The sequence below is a fragment of the Anomaloglossus baeobatrachus genome, chromosome 5, assembly GCF_048569485.1.
Source record: "Anomaloglossus baeobatrachus isolate aAnoBae1 chromosome 5, aAnoBae1.hap1, whole genome shotgun sequence".
Classification (NCBI taxonomy): Eukaryota; Metazoa; Chordata; class Amphibia; order Anura; family Aromobatidae; genus Anomaloglossus; species Anomaloglossus baeobatrachus.
Window position 1 is genome coordinate 76890702 of NC_134357.1, and position 23706 is coordinate 76914407.

The 23706-nt window shown below is 44.5% G+C and overlaps 1 protein-coding gene across 1 annotated transcript in view; it reads left to right on the forward strand.

Moving 5' to 3' along the window:
* SFXN2 (sideroflexin 2) overlaps positions 1-23706 on the forward strand; it is an 80450-nt gene that overhangs the window by 36864 nt on the left and 19880 nt on the right. The window contains 3 exon segments of the mRNA XM_075352317.1: positions 660-735; positions 7506-7591; positions 9969-10029. Coding sequence (XP_075208432.1) covers positions 660-735; positions 7506-7591; positions 9969-10029 — 223 coding nt within the window.

Consider the following 23706-nt stretch of genomic DNA (forward strand, 5'->3'; position numbering starts at 1 on the left):
ATAAAAATGCCTTAAAACATATTCGCTCTCCCGCACTCTGACTCTCGCTCTGTCTTGCTATATATATATATATATATATATATATATATATATAATATATGAATTTAAAAAAAAAAGGAATATGCTACAGTAGCTGCTTTTAATTATTAAAGTACCTTTTTCTTTTAATAATCATTCCTCCACAATGTATTTATTTTTTATTAGATAAGGAAGGCATAAGAGCTAATTAAGTTGCACAGTCAACTGCACAGAAAATCGTTCTATTTTACCAACACACTCCTGCTCCGTTCTTCCCTGGTGGGAGGGGGGTTTCAGAGTAATACTTATCTGGGAGCATAATCAGGAAAGGCATCTCCACCATCAGGAGTAACCCTGAGGTTACGGTTAGTCTAGGATCCTCTATCGTTAGCGACACCATAGGATAGCGGGGGGACAGGGGCTCCTAACAGTCATCTTGTGACAATTTAGCTATTAATTTCTGAAATTCAATCAAAAAATAATTCCCCATCTAATAGCTCCCCCATTGGCAGTCTATAGAGTGAGGAAGATGTGGCTTCCAGACACTTTTATACTGACCCAGTAGACATTTGTCAGAGAAGTCTCATGTATTTCCATGTATATTTTGCCTTCTATGACAATGTGCTGTTTTGAACTTGCAGCCAGATTGGAGTTGCCTACGTGACGGCCACTGGAACTGCTCTCGCCACCGCTGTTGGACTCAACCTGTATACTAAGGTATGGTGAAAAAAGGTGTGTGCGTGCTCGTATGGTATATTTATCAAGGAAGGATAACGCATGAATAAGAGGAGCCATTACCCTTAGACTCCCCTATATAGGAAATTCCAACACCAGTCTGATTTGAATACATTATCGGGGAAACCCTATGCTGAATGGGCAGAATTTAAATTAACAATATTTAAAAAAAAAAAAAAAAAAGATGACAATGAGGGAGAAGTCGTAAAGATTCTGAAGCTTTCCAGCTGTAGCACTGGCGTTCCTGGATCCCTCGCTCACCTCCCGGAAGGGACGCTCACTCACCACCGCGACCGCCAGTCCGCACCACGCTACCCGGCTTTCCAGCAGTCATGCACGTGGACGTTCATTGCTTCTCCCTCCAAGGGCTTGCACATGCACCACTGCCCTTCTCTTAAAGGGCCAGCGCGCCATTTTCTGGAAGTGCCTCTCAGTCTATTGCTGAGAAGCACTGGGTACTTAAGGGACTCTCCCACTAGGGGAGGTGCCAGCTTTACTAGTGACTGTGTCCATCCACCCCGGCTATGCCTTCTGCCTCAGCCACTCTGATGGTCCCAGCTTTACTAGTAACTGTACCCGTCCATCCTGGCCGTGCTGTTTGCATCAGCCATCTTGGTAGTCCAATCTACATTAGAGACTCTGCCTGTCTACACTGGTATCCATCCTTGCCCTGGGGGTCTGCTGCAACAGTCCTGGTCTCTGCCCTGGGAGTGGTACCTGCAATCTGCCTTGCGTTGGGGGCTTAGTCAAGCCCCTCCACTAAAGGGTAAGCCCGGGGTCCCCCTGTGGTCCAGTGGGTCCACTCCTGCTCACCGATTTACCATCTTCAGCAGCGAACGTTACACCGGTGTTAGAACCTTTTCAAATTGTCTCATCACGTAGCCCTTTTGATGGGAATGTAGTCCTTGTACAGCAAAGATTTATTCCTCAGGATATGCTTAGCTTCTGTCACGAGTAGACACAGGTAAAGCCAGTCTAAATAGCCAGTGTAACCCTTCTCAGTCACCTCTTTTTTTAGTCATCCATCTTTTTTAAAGGGGGTTCTCCAACCCTGAAATTAACACAAAAAAACCCACATGGACAATGTTCTAACATAAAGGGACACAAATATTCAAACAAACAATATTCAAATTCAAGTCCAGTTGGAAAGGTTAATCAATAAAATTTTCTTTTTTTTGTTTTCTACTCGCTGTTTTTGCCAGTTTTTTCACGGTTAAAAATGCAGTACCACTAACATGAATAAGTTTTCTGAAATCTCATGCTCACACTGCTGAGTTTTTCCATGCGGATTTGAATCAATAAGTTACGTCCCACAAGTGAGTTTTTAATGTAACGTATTTTCTGCAGCATTTCTGCATTGGGCTACTTGTGGTCTTTTCCAAGCATTTTTATAGCCTTTTGAATGATGTTGCTGGTTTTGTCTCACTTTGCTATGTCATGGTTTAAATTAAGCTGCTCTGTTTTTGATACTTCTTGGTATTTTGCTTCCACAAAACTTTCGCGATACAGTCTTGTGTGGATTACATTCAATTTTAGTGCGTTTTCGCAATGGGTTTTTTTTTACTGGTGGATTTTCCAAATCTTTTGCAATTCTAAGGGGAAAATCCGGACATAAAGCTCAGTGAGAAGCTATCATGCTGTGGATTTCAAACACGCACTGTGGATCAGTCTACCCCACAAAAAATAAGCAAAGTGGGGGGCATGGGATTTTTATACCTTCCAATCATTCTAAGATGCTGCCAAAATGCACAGCGTCAAAAACTCAGCTGGCAATTTAACCTCAGAGTATTTTTGTTTTTTGTTTTGTTTTTTTTATTTGCAAAATCCGCAGCATGATAATTCCTTCAACAATTTTACAGTGGGTTTTTTTGTTTTTTTTTCCAGCCATTCAAGTAAATTTCATTTTTGTTGGCTCCCTTGGTCAATGTTAATTTTATTTTAGACTTTGTCTATTTCTGTTTTTACATTCACTAAAAATTAACTACAGAAAATTCTTAAGTCATCTAGTGGGGTCTCTATAAGTAACGCATTAACAAGACATGCGCAATTGTACACATGAAAGTAGATATTTTAGTGAGGCATGTATGTTGGTCAATGTACACCCGTGCTAGAAGTTTAGCACGGGTGTACATTGACCAACATACATGCCTCACTAAAATATCTACTTTCATGCGTACAATTGAAGTATGTTCCCACATAGTGTTACTTGTGTTTTGACGCTGCATATTTTCACTGCAAAGTGGATGGGATTAATAGAAATCTACTTCCCACTGCGCTTCTTTTATTACACTGTGTAACCTAACCTGTGCTGCGTTTTTCCAAGCAGCATGTCAATTTCTCTTTTGGGAAATCTCTGTTTTCTGTGCAGATTTTCCCCTTACACTTGCATAAGATGCAGGTAAAAAGCAGGGTTTTTTTTAATGCATTTACGCAGTAGTAACACAACAAAAATGCATGTAATCCACACTTAATGATGTCAATACCAGGAAGCTTCAAAAACATGACCGCTTTATTTAAAGGATGACACATCAAACGGACACAGAAAGCGCAGCGTAAAAAAATTCAATAAAAATGTGTTTAAAGTACACAAAACTCAATGAAAAAAACATACATAATCTAAGGTGTAAACTTCAACTAATCCTGATCGTTGGAACGTAGCCTAAGGCTATGTGCGCACTAGACCGTTTTACCCGCGGATTTACCCGCGGATTTGCTGCGGAAATTTCTTGAGAAAGGCTTGAAATCTTTCTGCAGACATTTCCCAGCAAAACCTATGGGAACAAAAAATAGCTGTGCGCACGCTGCGGATTTTTCTCAAGAAACTTTCTTGAGAAAATGAGCATGTCCATTATTTTCCGCAGGTACCTGCGGAAAACCCCCAGAATTTCACTCCATTCACTGTAATGTAATCGCAAAATTCCTGGGGTATACCGCAGGTAGCAAATGATGTGTGGTATAGCCGCGATTTACCTGCGGTAATGCACATCGCTGCCTGTGGTTTTGCAGGAAGTGATGTCATTATGCCAGGAAGAGGAAGCGGAGCAGAGTAAACACACACGTCACACTCCCTGGACGCCGCACAGAAGCGCTTCCGTGTGACGTCCGGCAGGTGCCCGTGCAGTCTGTATCCCGCTTCGGCCCCGCCGCTGCCTGCCCTGCTGTGTGTCAGTGTCTGCCCGCAGTGTCAGCAGCTTGTCACGCTGCAGCGCAGGCAGACACTGACACACAGCAGTGCGTGCAGCCGCGGGGATGACGGGCGCTGCTGTCAGGAGGTGAGATGAGATCATTACCTGCTGTGACGATCTCCTGCCTCCTGACGTCACCGCGGTCACTGCTGTCTATGCCCGTCTCGCGAGCGGCCCAAGACTGTCACTAGCGGTGACGTCACGGGCTCTCGTGATACTGCTGACAACGCGGCAGGCATAGAAGTCAGTGACAGCGCTGATGGCAGGACTGCAGGAGATCATCACAGCAGGTAATGATCTCATCTATCCTCCTGACAGCAGCGCTCGTCATCCCCTGCAGTGACCTGGGCTATTGATGTTAGCTCAGGTCACTGCATTGCTCTCCCAGCCAATGGGGAACATTCTGTTCTTCATGGACTGGGACAGTTACTATGGTATGGATCGCCGTGGGACGCCCCCCCTTATTGGATTATGCCGGACGTGGATTTGATTGTTCTTATCAATAAATTGGTGAAAGAGGGAATGTGGGGAGTGTTTTTTTTCAAATAAAACTTTTTTTGTTGTCTATTTTATATTTCTTACTGACTGGGTTTGTGATGTCAGGTATCTGATAGACGCGTGACATCACTAACCCCAGGGCTTGATGCCAGGTGACATTACACATCTGGCATCAACCCCATATATTACCTCGTTTGCCACCGCACCAGGGCAACGGGATGAGTTGGGGCGAAGCGCCAGGATTGGCACGTCTAATGGATGCGCCACGTCTGGGGCGGCTGCAGCCTGCTATTTTTAGGCTGGGGAGTGTCCAATAACAGTGGACCTCCCTAGTCTGAGAATATCAGACCCCAGCTGTCCGCTTTACCTTGGCTGGTGATCCAATTTGGGGGGGACCCCAAGGTTTTTTGTCTAAAATTATTTATTTAATGTAAAATAACAGTGTGGGGTGCCCTCTGTTTTGGATTACCAGCCAAGGTGAAGCTGCCAGCTGTGGTCTGCAGGCTGCAGCTGTCTGCTTTACCCTAGCTGGCTACAAAAATAGGGGGAACCCCACATCATTTTTTTTTAATTACTTATTTTTTTTGCTAAATACAAGGCTAGGCACCCTTTAGTGCCACATGAAAGTCACTAAAGGGTGCCAGCTTAGAATATGCAGGGGGGTGGGACATTATATAGGTCTTTCTCATCTATCTATCTATTCATCTATTCATCTTTCCCTCTATCCATTATCTGTCTATCTATCGATTATCTATCTCTTATCTATATTATTTATTTCTGGTCAGCATAAAAAAACCGCAGGGACCAACTTGCGGCAAAACCGCATGCGTTTTTCCCGCGGACTTGGTGCGTTTTTTTACTGCAGGTGCGGTAATCTTCAACTCCCAGAAGTTTCTCAAGAAATTTTCTTGAGAAAAATCACTTTTCTAGTGCGCACATAGCCTAAAGGGGCTTGTTGACTACTTAGACACAGGGTAATAATGGGTCCAAGATGGTGCAAAAATAACAAAAAAAAAATTTCTTGCGTATTAAGGGTGCTTTACACGCTGCGACATCGCTAACGATATATCGTCGGGGTCACGGTGTTTGTGACGCACATCCGGCGTCGTTAGCGACATCGAAGCATTTCACAGCTAGGAGCGACGATCAACGATCGCAAAAATCGTTGATCGTTGACACGTCGCTCAAATCATAATGTCGTTGGTGTTTCATTCCTCAGGTTGTTCGTCGTTCCTGCAACACCACACATCGCTGTGTGTGACGCCGCAGAAACGACGAACATCATGCTACCTGCCTCCATCGGAAAGGAGGAAGGAAGGAGGTGGGCGGCATGTTCCGGCCGCTCATCTCCTCCCCTCCTCTTCTATTGGGCGGCCGTTTTGTGACGTCGCTGTGATGCCGAACGCACCTCTCCCTTGAAGGAGGGATTGTTCGGCAGCAACAGTGACGTGGCTAAACAGGTATGTGCGCGTGACGCTGCCGTAGCGATATTGTTTGCTACGGCAGCGATCACCACATGTCACACAAACGACGGGGGCAGGTGCTATCGCTTGCGACATCGCTAGCAATCGCAGCATTTAAAGCACCCTTTAGACCCCTGCTTGCTTCTCCATAATGTGCTAGTGTTCTCCGCTGGTCGTATTTGTTCCTTTTTGTTGTGGAGGGACCAATTCCAGGAAAATGAAGAGACCGACAGATAACATGTAAGAGTGGTGGTCGCGTTCCTGCCCCTGAAGACACCAGTCACGTCAATGTATCATTTTGTGTAGTGTAAATAATGTCTTGCATCTTTTGCAAATATTGTGGTATCTGATCTATTATGATGTGCCATGTGAAATATAATATATTGTGATAGAGTAATGTATAAGATATTGTAATGTTTGTGTATTAGAAATATATAATGTAGGTAAAAAGCTAGGTCTGCCCAGCAACAGACTGCAGGGTCAAATACTTAATGTTGGACTAGCCCACCCTGGGAGGGGTCAGCTGACAGGGAAAGGATGGATCATTTTAGGAAACATCAGTGAAGGCCTAGTGAGCGAATGAGACAGATGTATAGTAGGTTGTGAAGGTTGCATACAGTGAGTGCTTTGTGGCAATGGAGCAAAGGAGACGGGAGGGAAGATAGCGTTATCCTCGAGGGAAACCAGAGACAGGGTGTGAACAGTGCTGAATCTAAAGGCCGATTCTTGGATGGAGTGGCTCCAGGCTATAGAATGGATTCCTTACATCCAGGTCCTTAACTGTCAAGGTACTGGGTAACTTCTACTGGTGCGAGACTCTAGTGACCAGGCCCCTTGACCATCCTGTCATTGGTTCAACCTCAACTGGCGTGTGATGTAGTCAACCAACCTATTAGTGTTCCTTTAGACGGCCGGATGTGCAGGGCTTTACTCCGGTCAATATGCGCTCTTTCAGGAGACTGGACGTAACACTGGACTGCGTTGTAGTGAGACTCACCGGCCCTGTTAGATCGGATACAACCCAGCGAGAAGTTGAATGGTGTCTGTTAATGCAAAATGAAAATGTAACGTGCTGGAAGATATGTGCCCGCTATCTGGAATGTAAAGTTATGAATGATAAACGAGACGTCGAGTAAAGAGTTGTGTTTTAAAGTGAACATTTGGTCTCCTTGTGCCTGTGAATCATCATCCAGACACCAGCAGCACAAGCAGCAGTATGCGGCCTTCAGGGGTTTCCAGCCAACATGGCCAAATCCATAGAGTCTGCCAAAGGCAGAGTGTGCTGGGGCGACCGGAGGCAGTACCTGGCCCTTAACTACCGTCTTGCGCTACTCTACAGATAATCAGCCGTACGTAGGTGCAATTTAGGACCAGTGGGTGAGAATTATAGGAGGTCTACACACTTCTGTTCTGTATTGGGAGGTTTCTGGTGTTGTTTTCTAACCAGAAGCACATGCTAAATGTGCAATTCAGGGTGGCACATAAAGCCGACTGTGCAATTTCTTATGAAATGAGAAAAGTAGTATTATCATAACTAGATCCAGTGGAAAGACTCCTGGGGTGACCATTGTCGCTGTAACACTGAAATAAGCCCTCCTCTTTTCAGAAAGCGCCCCCACTGATTGCTCGTTGGGTTCCTTTTGCTGCTGTCGCTGCTGCCAATTGTGTGAACATTCCTATGATGAGACAACAGTAAGTTCAACCCAAAATTATAATATTCTACACTTTTTCATCGAATGCATTGCAACTGTCAGGGTGCGTCGTGTAGGTTTGCAACAGTTTGATTTTTAACAACAAGTTGGGGACTAAATCTCTAGTGTTTGTTAAATGTAGACTATATTCTCATACTATCGGCCAGGGAAGAACATACCACTAGCCAAGTATTCAATGCAATACCTCCAACTGGGCCCCCAAGTATCATGAGGCCTTAATAGAATGTCTTCTTATATCGTCCAAAGTTTCCTTTTGGGGACCCCTAGACTTCAGGGCCCGGGTGCGACTGAAACCCCCTGCACTCACTATAGATCCTCCCCTGTCACCACCCAAATCTGTTGTGTGTGTGGTGCCAGTACCTTCCAAAAATTGAGCATTCGTATTGGATTGCTTTTAGTAAATGATTGTATATCTTTATCAGTATTACATGTATTGTTAATTCCACCGAACAAGGAAAGTTTTAGATTTTGATACATTTTTGGAATTACCCCTTGTCTTATGCTAAAATATAAGGACTCCACGATTGAAATTCCTTATTTGACCATTTCTGCATTCGAACTGTGACCATCTACTAGATAATAGGTCTAGCCTTATAACTAGTATTTTGCAAATAGTATTGATTAGAAATATCCCAAATGTTAGAGTTTATGTATACAGCTCCATTGCAAAATGTTACCATGGATACAGACCACTGGCGGACACAGACCAACAAGGGCCCCTTTGCCAAAACAATATATGGTCCCTTTGCAGCCTAAAAGCTTATTTAAAAGGCACAATTCCACTTACTTTGGATGTAGAAATCGGCCCCCTTATCTCTTTGGCTCCTGTGCGTCTGTACAGGGTGCACCAATGATATGGCCGACCCTGATACCGACTATAAACAAACTTGTATCTACCATGGTTTTCCAAAAATAAGCCCTCCCCCAAAATTAAGCCCTAGCAGGAGTTTTTAGCATTTTTGTTGTAAGGCTTAAATATAAGCCCCACCCCGAAAATAAGCCCTAGTCGCGGTTCAATAATGAAGTGTCCATGCAGCTAAAAAAAAGTTAAGGATACTGCAGGACACTTCATTATAGAAAGCAGACCCCCAAAAAAGAGAAGACCCTGCAGTCATACTCACCAGACGCCGAACAGGAAGAATTGCAGTGCAATGCACACCCACACACATCAGATTGCACACCCACACCCATCAGTTTGCACACCCACACCCATCATATGGCGCGCACACACAAGTATCAGATCGCATGCACAAATCAGATTGCGCGCATGCACACAAGCAGATCGCGCACACAAACAGATCGCGCACCCAAGCAAATCGCACACCCAAACAGATCGCACACCCACATATCAGATTGCTCGTTTACACTCACAATCACACATCAGATCACACTCACCACATTGGGCAACACTGATTGCTTCTGGCCAGCAGAGAATCCTGGGACTCAGTGTAGTGGAACACATCGACTTACACCCAATTGTGTTTTCCCAAGAATAAGACCTACCCAAAAATATGCCCTAACGCTATTTTCAGGGCAAAAAAAAAAAAAGTATAAAAGTGTGTTGTTTTTGGAAAAACACAGTAGTCGTATTCTACAGTTATAAAGCCTGTTTACTTTGATCACTTCATGTTACAATTCATTTGTTCCCGGATGTGAGAATTGCCTGATATTGGGTTCAGCCACTTTTTTACTCTTGTATGGTTACCCTCACACATCACTGCAGGATCTGACTACACTCAATGGTAGGAATTTATAATTACTTCATTCTTTTAATTTAAGCTATAATAAAGACAATTAAACAAATATTTGCAAAGGTGAAAAATATTATTTTAGAATGGACACCATTTTAAAAAGGGGTTTCCAGGTATTGGACAACACCATTAATGTAGTAATAATGTCGTGTAGGTCGTATTATTTCTTGAGTTCACTGATGATGGTCATAAATAGAATATAGTCCAACTTGATGAAGTTGAGTTGGATCCTCCATCGGGGAGACACATGTTTACACAAGTGTCGAAAACAAAATTTCGCAGGCAAGTATACAATAGGCATATACTGGATGACGTGGATGTCTGAAAATCGCTTCCTTCCTAGAAGATATTAGTCAAGGGTCCCACCTTTTGTGAACCATCAATAAATTACTTTCCTCGTCTTTACATCTTGGGTTTGTTGCGCTTGAATTCGATGCCTCAGTTGACAATAATTAATACCTTATTGACACTGAGCAAACCGAAATGAATGTAGTTCCTCACAATGACAATATCCATCGTGTTCCCATAATAGCTAGTAATCTGAGTTTTTACTTTTTTAACAAAATATGTGTAATGATGTGACAAATGTGTTATTTTTTTGTCTAGGGAAATTCTTAATGGTATTGCAGTCACTGATGAAAATGATAACAAGCTCGGGCACTCGAGGGTAAGGACGTCCTTTGGAAACTGTATCATTGACAGAATGTTGTTAACCACTTATGACTGATGAGCCAGGAAATTGTCTTGTTCCCACAATAATTAGATGGTTGAACCAGGATTAAGTGATTTGTGTGAAACCTTTAATGCCATTTAGAAATATCCCTTTCTTTAAGGACTAAGCTCTTTTATAATTTGCTTTATTATTAAATTCCCTAGCATCCTTCCTATACAAATAGTACTTATATCTATCTGTTGTTTATTTCTTTACTTCCTTTGATACTTCGTTTGGGGGAAGTCTCAAACGAGACGTTGCAGTGAATGGCCCTGCAGTCATGTCTCCAGACCTGCTATCATCCACCCCTGTAACTTGACCTCATTAGGTGGCGGCGCTGAGGGCACCTACCACAGCTGCTGTCACTGCTGTCCCTTGGTGATGTCCTGTTTCTTGGTGGTGATGGAAAAGTGGTCGCCGCCACAGTCCCTGCTTCTGACCCCGGTATCTCTTGCCCTGAAATGAGACGTCATAAGGGAGCAGAGCTATAAGCAGACTGTTTGACAGCAGCAACGTCCCACAGCTTCTGTCACCACCCTGAAATGATTTGTGGCGGTGAGGGTATCATGACGATATCAGAAGCAGAGACTGTGGTGGCGATGGTATCATGGCGGTTTCAGAAGCAGAGACTGTGGTGGCGATGGTATCATGGCATCATGGCGGTTTCAGAAGCAGAGACTGTGGTGGCGATGGTAACATGACGGTGTCAGAAGCAGAGACTGTGGCGGCTGTCACCGATGAAATGTGGCAACGTTTACTGATGCTGTAGTCACTTCTCTATCATTGCCCAGAACAGGACATCCTTAGGGGACACCATGACAAAGATGTGGTAAGTGACCGCAGCACCTCCCTCTGATGGCGTGCTGTTTCATGGGGGGTGATAGAGTTTTCGGAGAAGTGACTGCAAGGCCATCCCCCTGTCACAGCCCAAATTGAGACTCCTTTTAAATAAAACCGGAACTAAAGAACAAAATGATAGGCTGAAGTCACACTTGTGTGTGACTCGAGCGAAGATCGCATTGCACCGGCCGGCAGCTTTTCTGACAGGAGCAGGGTCAGCTTAAAGTATTTCTATGTAGCTGACCCGCTCCTGTCAGGAGAGTCACCAACTGGACCGATCCGGGCAGTCCTATGTGATTCCCATAGGGAGAATGGTAGGAAATTTTATAATAACAAGTTGTTGGTGCCTAAAGATGGACATTTATAAAGGGCATACTACCGGACAATCCGTTTTTAAGAAAAAAAAGTGTTTTTTCCAAATTGCCACCAGCCTAGTCTATAATCTCTGGTATAGAGCAGTAATACCAAACACAGACTATGGACAAAGTTGCAATATGTCTAAAGAGGAAAAAAAACAACTTTTTTTTATTTATTACTATTATTATTATTCTAGGATGACCATTTCATGGGGTTGTCCACTAGTTTCACAGGTCATCAAATCATTATCAAACTCCTACACTTTTTTTAACCTCCCTTTATGCCAAATTAAGACTAAAGGTGCTTTCAGACTGTGTTCCTCTCCCCGTTCAGTGGTCCAATCTGGGCTTCCGTCTCAACACCCCGCAAAATGGGATTCGGATGTATGCGCCAACATGGCCACTGACTATAATGGTGCAGATGGAGTCCTATCTGCTCTGTCGTGCACCATTTTCTGGGGTATACGCCTATTGGAGGCGGACAAACAGACGTAGTAGACTATGTCTGGGTGTCCGCGTCCAGTAAGCGTATACATAGTGACTTTGTTTGCACCGTTATAGTCAGTGGTTGTCCGAATGCCAATTTGTGGGGGGTTCAGACAGAAGCCCCGATGGGACCACTGAACGGGGAGAGGAACGCAGTGAGAAAGGGGCCTTATATTCAATGAGAATGGTCTGATCTAATCTTGGCTCAAAAATCTACATCAAAATCCATAATAGTATTTTTTTTTTTTTCCCCAAAAAAATCGTATCTAAATTGCACCATTCGTACAAACATGTAAGAATCTGACAGTGGATAGGTTTTGTATGGTGAAATGGATATTTGGTTATTACAACTTTCATCCTGTAGTCCTAACTGCTTGTAACGGAACTTCTGATACGTATATACTAGGGCAAGATTTGCCATACCAGGGTTCGGCAGAAGTCCGCAACCGCAGAGCACAAACTAATGATCTTGACCTGTACAAAAACTTGGTGTAGGGAGATGTTGGAAGGGGGGGGGGCCTCATGTTGAATGCTTCACCTTCCCCCATACCAAGATCCTCGGAGCTAGAAGTAGGTGTAGGGGATCCGCACATGGAAAACCATTTTCCTGAATTTACAAATGTCCCATTTTAGATTCTTAGAGATTGTAATCTCAACCGGTTGAATTTTTCAGAATAAGATAATTCCAGTTGTGAGAACAGATGCAGTCTTTCTTGGGCTGCAGAGTTTCTGTGATTCAGATTCACATCTTTTAGGTTCTGCGGCTATAGAGTCTTGTTAGGAAATACAGACCATTCGCTCTGCACATAAATACCTACATTTCTACTGCAGTGCAGCCAAACAAGAAGTGCTGGTGTTATGCACCTGCTGCGTTATTACAGTCATCTGCAGATAGAGGGCAGCACATACCTGCAAAATAACAGAGGAAACATGTCCGCTGATAAAGCCCTCTCCTGAAGTCACATCTATACTAACTGCATTGCAAGTCTTCACCTAATAGAAAATATCTAGTGTTCACAATCTTGTCTAGCCAACTGTATTACCTCGAAAGGGAAGAAGAGTAATATTTTGTGAGTTGAATGAATACTATACTGCTATATGGCACATGAGACATTTTGGTACAGGCAAGGGACGATTGGAAAGGAAGGGTAGCCTTGACCCGTGGTGTACCTGGAGCCCTATGAACTTTAGGGTAAAATATGGACCTGAGCCGCACTACCTTACTCCACAAGCGTGTTGCTCAGATGCGTGTGCCTCAGTAATGTTGATATAGTCTGCATTACCCCCCCTTAAAAAAAATAATTACAAATACAATATATAAATCTGACACAACAACACTGTAATAAGTTCATTTTTTCAGTAACACTTTTTATATATTAATCCTATAGTTACCAAATAAAAAATATCTCTATAGTATTACTGAACAAAACCCACTGTTCCAAGATCAATATACATTGGCATAACTAGAGTCCGATGGGCCCTGGTGCAAAATTTGACTCTCCCCTGAGGAAGCCACACCGCTCAGTGGCGATACGCGTGGGGTCTAGACCTCACCTCTCCCATCTTTATCTGACCCCTGTGTGTCTGTTTACAGGTAGTATTGTTCTGTCCATTGAGCCGTGTTTTTCTTAATGTACCTTCACATATAGCGAGATCGCTGCCGAGTCACAGATTCTGTGACACAACAAAGACCTCGCCAGCGATCTCACTACGTTTGACACATAGCAGCGACCAGGCCTCTGCTGTGAGATCGTTGGTCGTTTTGGAATGGCCTGGACCATGTTTTGATCGTCGAGGTCCTGCTGGGCAGGATGCATCGGTGTGTTTGACGCCTTACCAATGACCTTGTTGATGACTCAGAGCTCAAAGCTCAGGGTCCCAACGACCACCGAGATCGTTATACAGGTCGCTACGGTCGCTGTATCGTTACTGCGTCATTGGGAAGATCTGACTGACATCTCACCAGCGACCACGTAGCGACTTACCAGCGATCCTTATCAGGTCGTATCGTTGTCAGGATCACTGGAAAGTTCTTAAAGGGAACCTGTCACCACTATTTTGGCCTATCACCACCACCGGGTTCTTACATACAGCATTCTAACATGCTGTATATAAGAGCCCAAACCGCTCTGAGAACATAAAAAACACTTTATAATACTTACCTAATGGTCACTAATGGCCAGATGGGCGTCTCCGTTCTCCGGTGCCGGCGCTGCCTCTTTTCGGCCATCTTTATCCTCCTCCTGACTCCTGTGTGCATGATGCTTCCTACGTCATACACACTCGCCGGTCCTGATCAGGCGCACTACAATACTTCGAACTGCCCTGCTCAGGGCAGATCAAAGTGCGCCTGCTCAGGACCTGAATGCCGGCAAGTGTGGATGACGTCGGACGCGTCATGCACCGCGGCTAGAGAAGAAGGAGGACGATGATAGCCAAAAGAGGCGGCGCCGGCACCGGAGAACGGAGAAACCCATCTGGCCAACCGAGCGACCATTAGGTAAGTATTATCAAGTGTTTTTTTTGTGTTCTCACAGCGGCCTGGGCTCTTATATACAGTATGTTAGAATGCTGTATAGAAGAGCCCGGTGGTGGTGGCCGCAGTTTATAGGCCAAAAAAGTGGTGACAGGTACCTTTTAAATGTGACGGGGGCTTTAGAACAGGCTTTTTCATGCATTGTCCATGCTTATTTATCTGTCTAAATTGATCTATGGACATTTGTGATACATGGTTTGAGCATTGTCAGGATTAGCCTACTGCCTATTTTCTTCCTCTGGCTCTGTATGGTAACGGTACTTTCACACTTGCGTTTATTTCCTTCCGTTACAATCCGCCCTTTTGGAAAACAGCGGAATCCGTTAACGGATTCCGCTGTTTCCCATAGACTTGTATGGGTGACGGATTGTACCAAAAGGACCTGCGTTGCTTCCGCTGGGCGACGCTCCGTTGCTTCCGCCCAGCGGGAGGAACGCAGCATGTAACGTTATTTTGAGCAGCGGAATCCTCTGGATTCCACTGCGCATGCTCTTTTTTTTTTTTTAAATCAAACTTTATTTTGGCTCGCGGTGGCCGAACGTTCAGCTGAGCGCCAGGCCATCGGCAAGCGACAGCGCTCAGCTGAGCGACCGGCCACCGGCATGCCCGGCCGCCGGCAAGTCACAGCGCTCAGCTGAGCGCCCGCCCGCCGGCATGCCCGGGCGCCGGCAAGTGACAGCGCTCAGCTGAGCGCCCGCCGGCATGCCCGGGCGCCGGCAAGTGACAGCGCTCAGCTGAGCGCCCGCCCGCTGGCATGCCCGGCCGCCGGCAAGTGACAGCGCTCAGCTGATCACCCGGCGGCCGGCTGCAGGGAGCAATCAGCTGATCACCCGGCGGCCGGCTGCAGGGAGCGATCAGCTGATCACCCGGCGGCCGGCTGCAGGGAGCGATCAGCTGATCACCCGGCGGCCGGCTGCAGGGAGCGATCAGCTGATCACCCGGCGGCCGGCTGCAGGGAGCGATCAGCTGATCACCCGGCGGCCGGCTGCAGGGAGCGATCAGCTGATCGTTTACAATAGTCTGCCGCTGGTAAAACTGTAAAAAAAAAAATCAAAACGAATTGCGTTGTTTTGCAGCATCTGTTGCATCCGTTGTGCCACTATATGCAACACATCCGTTGCATCCGTTACACAACGCAATGCAACGGATACCGTTCAACGCAAGTGTGAAAGTAGCCTAAATTGTTTTTGGCCTGTTACAGACACTTTTTCTATTCTATCAAATGTACTTTTAAACCTTGTTTTTGGGCATTGTTTCTCAATACAACTTATTTTGTCATTCTTATTTAATGGGGTTCAGGTTTGCAGAGGGTGTGAGGTTCTGGTGTCCTATACCATTGACATCCACTGTGTGTTTTCTGTAAGCTCATGCTTTTTTTAATTGGTTTTAATATGTGTGATTTTTGGTGTCTTAATAAAGAAATTTTGTACAATATTTATATTTCTGGTGATCCCACATTTTTGCACATTTGCTGTTTCTGTTCAATCTTCATAGTTTTTAAGATGTGCTTGTGGTATTGATCCCTGAACGATATAATTTTGGTGCCTTCCCAATCTTGTTTTTGAAACTGGTGCAAAATTCGAACCTGACCCTCCCCCTGCATGTTGGTCAGATGCATGGGCCCTCGTAGTGTTTTATAAATCCTATAAACAGTTAAGTGTTGATCCCTCTTCCCCATTATTATGTAGTAATGTCCCCCATCCCGGTAAATATGTCACCACCCTGTGCCCTATCCTGATATATATGTTCCCATCCTAGGCCCCATCTTGGTAAATACCGTATTTTTTCGCTTTATAAGACGCACCCCCAAATTTGGTGAAGGAATAGAGATTTTTTTTAATAAATGGGGTCCGTCTTATAATGCCAGTCTCCATCTAACAAATCATATAGGGTATATATCCCTCATAGCCCCCCCATCCTAAAATTAGCCCCCTTAATCTGGATATGGCCACCTTATATTGAATATAGCCCCCTTGTGCTGGCACACATCCCCCAGTGATGCCACATGTCCCCTATGGCTGGCACACGTCCTCTATGGCTGACACACATCCTCTATGGCTGGCACATGGCCCCCTGTGGCTGGCACACGGCCCCCTGTGGTTGACACACGGCCCCCTGTGGCTGGCACACATCACCCTGTGTTAGATATCGCCCCCAGGCTGCTGCTTTTAGTAAAATAAACTCTTTCCTTACCTTCTGCAGCACTGTCTTCCCTCGTGTCTCCCTCCGTGGGGTTGAGCTCCTCCTCCACTTCCTTGTTCTCGGCCGGTCATATGATCGGCACAGCAGAGTGATATCATCTCTGCGTGCATGATCACAGCAGCAGGAAGGAGACCAGGGAGACACGCTGGAGGAGGTGAGTAAAGAGTGTTTTATTTTACTATGGGCAGCAGCATGGGGGCCATATCTAACACAGGGGGGGGGCATATATCATCAAAGGAGGGTGCAGGCAGATATAATATGCGCCGCTGCCCCAGCCCGTCACCACGGTGATGGACAGCAGCAGTGCATATTATATGAGCGGGAGAAGGAGATCTAACGCTGCCGCCCGCAGCTTTCACCTGCCCCCAGCACGCTCCAGAGCTGCCCCCACCTTCCCTGGACTCTGTAGTGTGTGTGTGTGTGTGTGTATATATATATATATATATATATATATATATCTCTATCTATCCCCCCTGTATATTCGGATTATAAGACGCACCCCCTACTTTCCCCCAAAACTTGGGGGAACAAAAGTGCGTCTTATAAAGCGAAAAATACGGTATGTCTCCATTCCTGGTATACATGTCCCCATCCTACCATATATGGCTCCTATTCTGAGACCCTTCCTGATAAATATGTCTCTAACCTTAGCGCTATCGTGGTATATATGGCCCCATCCTGATAAATATGTCTCCTATCCTGAGACCCTGTCTGGTAAATATGTCTCCTATACTGGTATACAGTATATCACAAAGTGAATACACTCACATTTTTGTAAATATTTTATTATATCTTTTCATGGGACAACACTGAAGATGTGACACTTTACATTGTATCAAAGTAGTCAGTGTAAAGCTTGTATAACAGTGTAAATTTGGTGCCCTCTCAACACACATCCATTAATATCTAAACTGCTGGTAAGTGAGTACACCCCTAAGGGAAAAAGGCCAAATTGTGCCCAAATTGTCAATATTTTGTGTAGCCACAGGAGCCACAGGATCCTCTTCCACTCCTCCATGGTGACATCATGGAGCTGGTGGATGTAAGACCTTCTACTCCTCCACCTTCTATTTGAGGAGGCCTCACAGATCCTCAATAGGGTTTAGGTCTGGAACCATGCTTGGCCAGACCCGCACCTTGCCCATCAGTTTCTTTAGCAGGGCACTGGTTATCTTGGAAGAGTGGTTGGGGTTATCTTCAATGTAGAAGTGCGTCACTCCTGATTATATGTTCAGGTGCACAGACCCCGTAAAATCAGTAAAAATATATAAATACAGCACTCAAAATAATGATTAATTTCATGAAAATTTATTTACAGGCAGATGTATGTGAGCTCCAAGACTATAAAACAGCGTGGTGTGAATAGGACCTTTTCACACCACGCTGTTTTACAGTGTTGGAGTTCCTTTCATATAGGCCATAGCGGCAGAGTACACTACAAGCTCTTTCCCTATGATCTGACAACCAGGCTAATAGACTCGTACCAGACCACACCAGGTTGCCAACTTGTGTGCATCTGATGAAGGTCTTCTAGAACGAAACATCAATATTTTTTGTCACACATATGCCTGTAAATAAATTTTCATGAAATTCATCTTTATTCTAAGTGCCGGATTTATATATTTTTACCGTTTGGGGTTATGTTGGAGTAATGCTCTGCTTCAGTATGTCACAATACATGTTGGTATTTATGGTTCCCTCAAGGAACTGTGCAAAATTATAGAAAAAAACTCCTAAAACTACAAATTTTTATTAAATTCAGTATGAAAAGGGAAAATACCCAACATTTAAGTCAAAATTTAAATAGAAATCAAAAAATCACAGGGTACAAGGGGAGGGGGGGCCTGGCCCTTATGATGCCCTACGCTCGCCCCTTCCTTGCTGCGGAGGTTGGCACCCTAGAACCTGCGCAATAGGCGCCCCCGCTCAACGTAGGCTGTCCCTATAGGCCCTATCCGGACCCTGACAAATAAAAGGTGACAGTCTGAAGGGTTTAATACAAAGCTGAACCAACAATTAATTAAATATAACAATATATTATACCCAAATATACTACAATTTGGGAAATGGTATTGTCCAATAACCAAAGAAAAACCACCTAGTTAGATATAAGCGGCTCCTATCAAAGACCACCCGACGCGTTTCCCCTCATCTATCTGAGGTTCTTCAGGAGTGGAATAAAAGGTTAGTTCAAACAGAATACAAATAAACCATAGTAAATCCTGGTAGTCCTATGCAACACTAAGAGGCCAGTGGTCACTGAGTCCGTCTAATCCCACTATCTCTAAACCGGCGGTAACTGGGATAAACTCATTTTGCAGAAGGAGGCCCGGTGGATTCACAGGTTATGCACTGTGAGTCCATCTGGCCTCAATGAACAGTTACACTTTGGATGTTTCCTATAAGCCCCCGCAATCTGCCCTTCTGACACTTTTCTAACTGGTGTCCTTTGCTCTCTCTTTGTGTCTAAGATGTTTTCTGTCCGGTTCACAGAACCTGCTTTCTTGTCATGCCCATTGTTCCGCAAAGGATCTGGTTTTACACATTTACCTAATTTTAGGCTTGCATTTCTATATGATTATTTAATTTTCTATCTCGGTTAATTTGATTGGGATTCTCGGACTCCGTTCATGCTCCATTTTTCCCCTATTAGAGTTTCTCACCTATAATTGTTTACTCACTGTGTCATTGAACACTAACTCATAGTTCATAAGTTCTGAATACCCCTTCTTCTTTTTTGTAGTACTCTTCCCTCCCTATTACTGCACACCATGGCCGCCTGTGCAGCCTGCGCCTCCCCACGGAGATCTGGGAGGGAGACGTCACTAGCAGTGTGAGTGTTATCTCTGCCTTTGTACGTCTCCCTGTCTGTGTTTTCAGGCTGGTATGCAGCCATGGCGCAGGCGCGGGTATCTCAGTGACAGGTCCGGTCACATGACCGCAACCACCCCGGCTCCATGGAATGCGGTGACGTGGATAGGGACGCTAGTTCATTGCACATGCGCAGGATCGCATCATCGGGATCCCCGGTCACGTGACCGCTGCATGTAAGGATGCGGAAGTGGTGCACTTCGATATACGCACCCCGCTGGAACATGTGCTACTGTGATTTCACATCTCCTGAGGGGTTAACTGTTTAATCACAGGTGAGAACACTTGGGATACATCTTATAAATTGGGAGGCTTTTTGGTGGGCGTCTCCTCTGCCCCCTTAATCTGCATCGTGTCATTGTGTCTGTAACTGGACTGGAGGGTGATGACCTGAGGAGCTCATTGACTGCTTCCTTTGGGGTATTTGGACTGGTTCACTATCTAAGGAGTCGTGGGAGGACCGTCTCCATTGGATACCTATTGAGGCCTGAGATAAGTGGCTAATTGTGTATACTCTAATGAGTGACTGCTTCTGTTACTTTTGAGTCTAACCTCACTACTATATGTTAAATTATTGTGGCTAATCTCTGCCATATAGCCGGCGGACAGAGATCTGGCACTGGATTTTGGGCTTCCTAGCCTGGCTCTGGTTTAGAGATAGTGGGATTAGACGGACTCAGTGACCACTGGCCTCTTAGTGTTGCATAGGACTACCAGCATTTACTATGGTTTATTTGTATTCTGTTTGAACTAACCTTTTATTCCACTCCTGAAGAACCTCAGATAGATGAGGGGAAACGCGTCGGGTGGTCTTTGATAGGAGCCGCTTATATCTAACTAGGTGGTTTTTCTTGGGTTATTGGACAATACCATTTCCCAAATTGTAGTATATTTGGGTATAATATATTGTTATATTTAATTAATTGTTGGTTCAGCTTTGTATTAAACCCTTCAGACTGTCACCTTTTATTTGTCAGGGTCCGGATAGGGCCTATAGGGACAGCCTACGTTGAGCGGGGGCACCTATTGCGCAGGTTCTAGGGTGCCAACCTCCGCAGCAAGGAAGGGGCGAGCGTAGGGCATCATAAGGGCCAGGCCCCCCCCTCCCCTTGTACCCTGTGATTTTTTTATTTCTATTTAAATTTTGACTTAAATGTTGGGTATTTTCCCTTTTTAATACTCAATTTAATAAAAATTTGTAGTTTTAGGAGTTTTTTCTATAATTTTGCACTAATGCACTTCTAATTGATTGTCGCAACTTCCCTCAAGGAACTGTGTAGCACTCATGTACCCCCAAACCATGACCCTGCCACCACCATGCTTGACTGTAGGCAAGACACACTCATTTAATCACCAAAGTCCACTTACTTATAAACACTTCTATACAGTCTGACTAAACACAAACTTGACACCGATTTACCGGCCAAGAATGAAGTGAATTGATACAATATCATCAATGAAAAATTATTTTATTATTAATAAACTCACAATTATACACTTTCAAACAAGAGAGCCACCTGGGGGGCACATGGTTCCAGATTATCTGCATATCATATCCATCCTATATATATAGCATATCAAAGTTAGATCCAAAACACAGGATAATTACACCCAGTATTTATACTATCCAGATCCAAGAATTACATCCAGTGTCTATTTACATTAACCTACAGTGTATAAAAAATGATTGAAAACAATCTTCAGTTAATCAGTCAAACATATTTGACTAATTTCAGTGCGCATATCACTGCTGCTGCCCAATATGCAATCACCTAACCCTCTTTGCCTTCATCAGCGCGAAAAATTAAGGTGGCCAGATATAAGGTTCAATAACCTCTAAACATTACCAATATGCTAAGGGCTATCATACGCACAGCTACATTGTCTATTAATTCATCTATTCAGCATCCGCTGATTTATATATGACAAGACACAATTCAGCTACTGCGTCACCGCCACCTAATGACGACTGATCCCCATATAACACGCTGATGATGCAAGGGCACTCATACCCATGTATATATAATAGGGCAAAACAGCAGAGATATGCGTTACAAATAAAGTATTTGAAATACACTTTGAAGGATGAAACTGTTAGAATGGATACTTACATTATTAGCTAATTTGTCTGGCCATGCGTCCCGCCACCCCTGACGTACGTTTCGCCGCTGCTTTTTCAACACGCCCCCTTTTGACCAATGACCTATTGACAGCAAAACGTAACGGTGACCACTCTCTGCTTATTCTTCTTGACCTTTCTGCTGCCTTTGACACTGTTGACCACCATCTCCTTCTCTCTATGCTCCACTCTATCGGCCTAAAGGACACTGTTCTTTCCTGGTTCTCTTCCTATCTTTCTGGCCGCTCATTCAGTGTATCATTTGCTGGCTCCACATCTTCTCCTCTTCCTCTCACTGTTGGGGTCCCTCAAGGCTCAGTCCTTGGCCCTCTTCTTTTCTCCCTCTACACTGCCCCAATTGGTCAGACCATCAGCAGATTTGGCTTTCAGTACCATCTTTATGCTGATGACACACAGCTATACACCTCCTCCCCTGAGCTCACCCCCGCTGTACTACAGAACACCAGTGACTGCCTGACTGCAGTTTGCAATGTCATGTCTGCTCTCTATCTGAAACTTAACCTTTCCAAAACTGAACTTCTTCTTTTCCCTCCATCTTCCAACTTTCCTCAACCTGACATCTCCCTCTCTGTGTGTGGCACAACGATAAGTCCTAGGCCGCAAGCCCGCTGCCTGGGGGTTATACTTGACACTGATCTTTCCTTCACCTCCCACATACAATCTCTTGCCCGCACCTGCCGCTTGCACCTCAAGAACATCTCTAGAATCCGCCCCTTTCTCACAATGGAAACGACAAAAACCCTCACCGTGGCCCTGATCCACTCTCGCTTGGACTACTGTAACTCTCTATTAATTGGTCTCCCCCTAACTAGACTCTCTCCTCTACAGTCAATCCTTAATGCAGCAGCCCGGGTCACCTATCTGGCTAACCGCTACTCGGATGCCTCTGCTCTGTGCCAGTCATTGCACTGGCTGCCCATATATCATAGGATCCAATTCAAACTGCTTGTTCTCACCCACAAAGCTCTCCACAGTGCAGCACCCCCCTACATCTCCACCCTCCTCTCTGTCTATCAGTCCACCCGTTCTCTACGCTCTGCAAGCGACTTTCGACTAACATCCACACTAATTCGAACCTCCCACTCCCGGATCCAAGACTTCTTCCGAGCTGCACCAACCCTCTGGAACGCTCTACCCCAAGAAGTTAGGACAAATCACAACTTACTCAGCTTCAGACGCACCCTAAAGACGCATCTTTTTAGGGCGGCCTATCACACTCCCTAATCAGATTCGATTCACATAGTCCCTCTACAACCTCTCACAACATAGCTCCACATCAAACTCCATGGCACCCAAAGGCATCTCAAGGCTCGGGCCCACTGGTCCAGGAAACCATTATCCAGCCCCATTTCCGTGAGATGGTTGGATTGTCATTGTAAATAAGCACTTGAACCTTGCCTCTCCCCCCATCTCATTGTAGATTGTAAGCTCTCACGAGCAGGGTTGTATTTTTTTTTCCCCTCTAAATATTGTATTTCTATAACTGTTACTTGTTTGTATATGATCCTCCTGAATTGTAAAGCGCTACGGAATATGTTGGCGCTATAGAAATAAAGATTATTATTATTATTATTATTATTATTGGTAATGTTTAGAGGTTATTGAACCTTATATCTGGCCACCTTAATTTTTCGCGCTGATGAAGGCAAAGAGGGTTAGGTGATTGCATATTGGGCAGCAGCAGTGATATGCGCACTGAAATTAGTTAAATATGTTTGACTGATTAACTGAAGATTGTTTTCAATCATTTTTTATACACTGTAGGTTAATGTAAATAGACACTGGATGTAATTCTTGGATCTGGATAGTATAAATACTGGGTGTAATTATCCTGTGTTTTGGATCTAACTTTGATATGCTATATATATAGGATGGATATGATATGCAGATAATCTGGAACCATGTGCCCCCCAGGTGGCTCTCTTGTTTGAAAGTGTATAATTGTGAGTTTATTAATAATAAAATAATTTTTCATTGATGATATTGTATCAATTCACTTCATTCTTGGCCGGTAAATCGGTGTCAAGTTTGTGTTTAGTAAGACACACTCCTCACCTGGTTGACACCTCACATGCTTAACACCATCTGAACCAAATAAGTTTATATTGGTCTCATCAGAGCAGAGGATATAGGTCCAGTAATCTATGTACCCTGTTTAGCTGAAAATAACATCTACCCTGAAAATAAGCCCTAGTATGTGA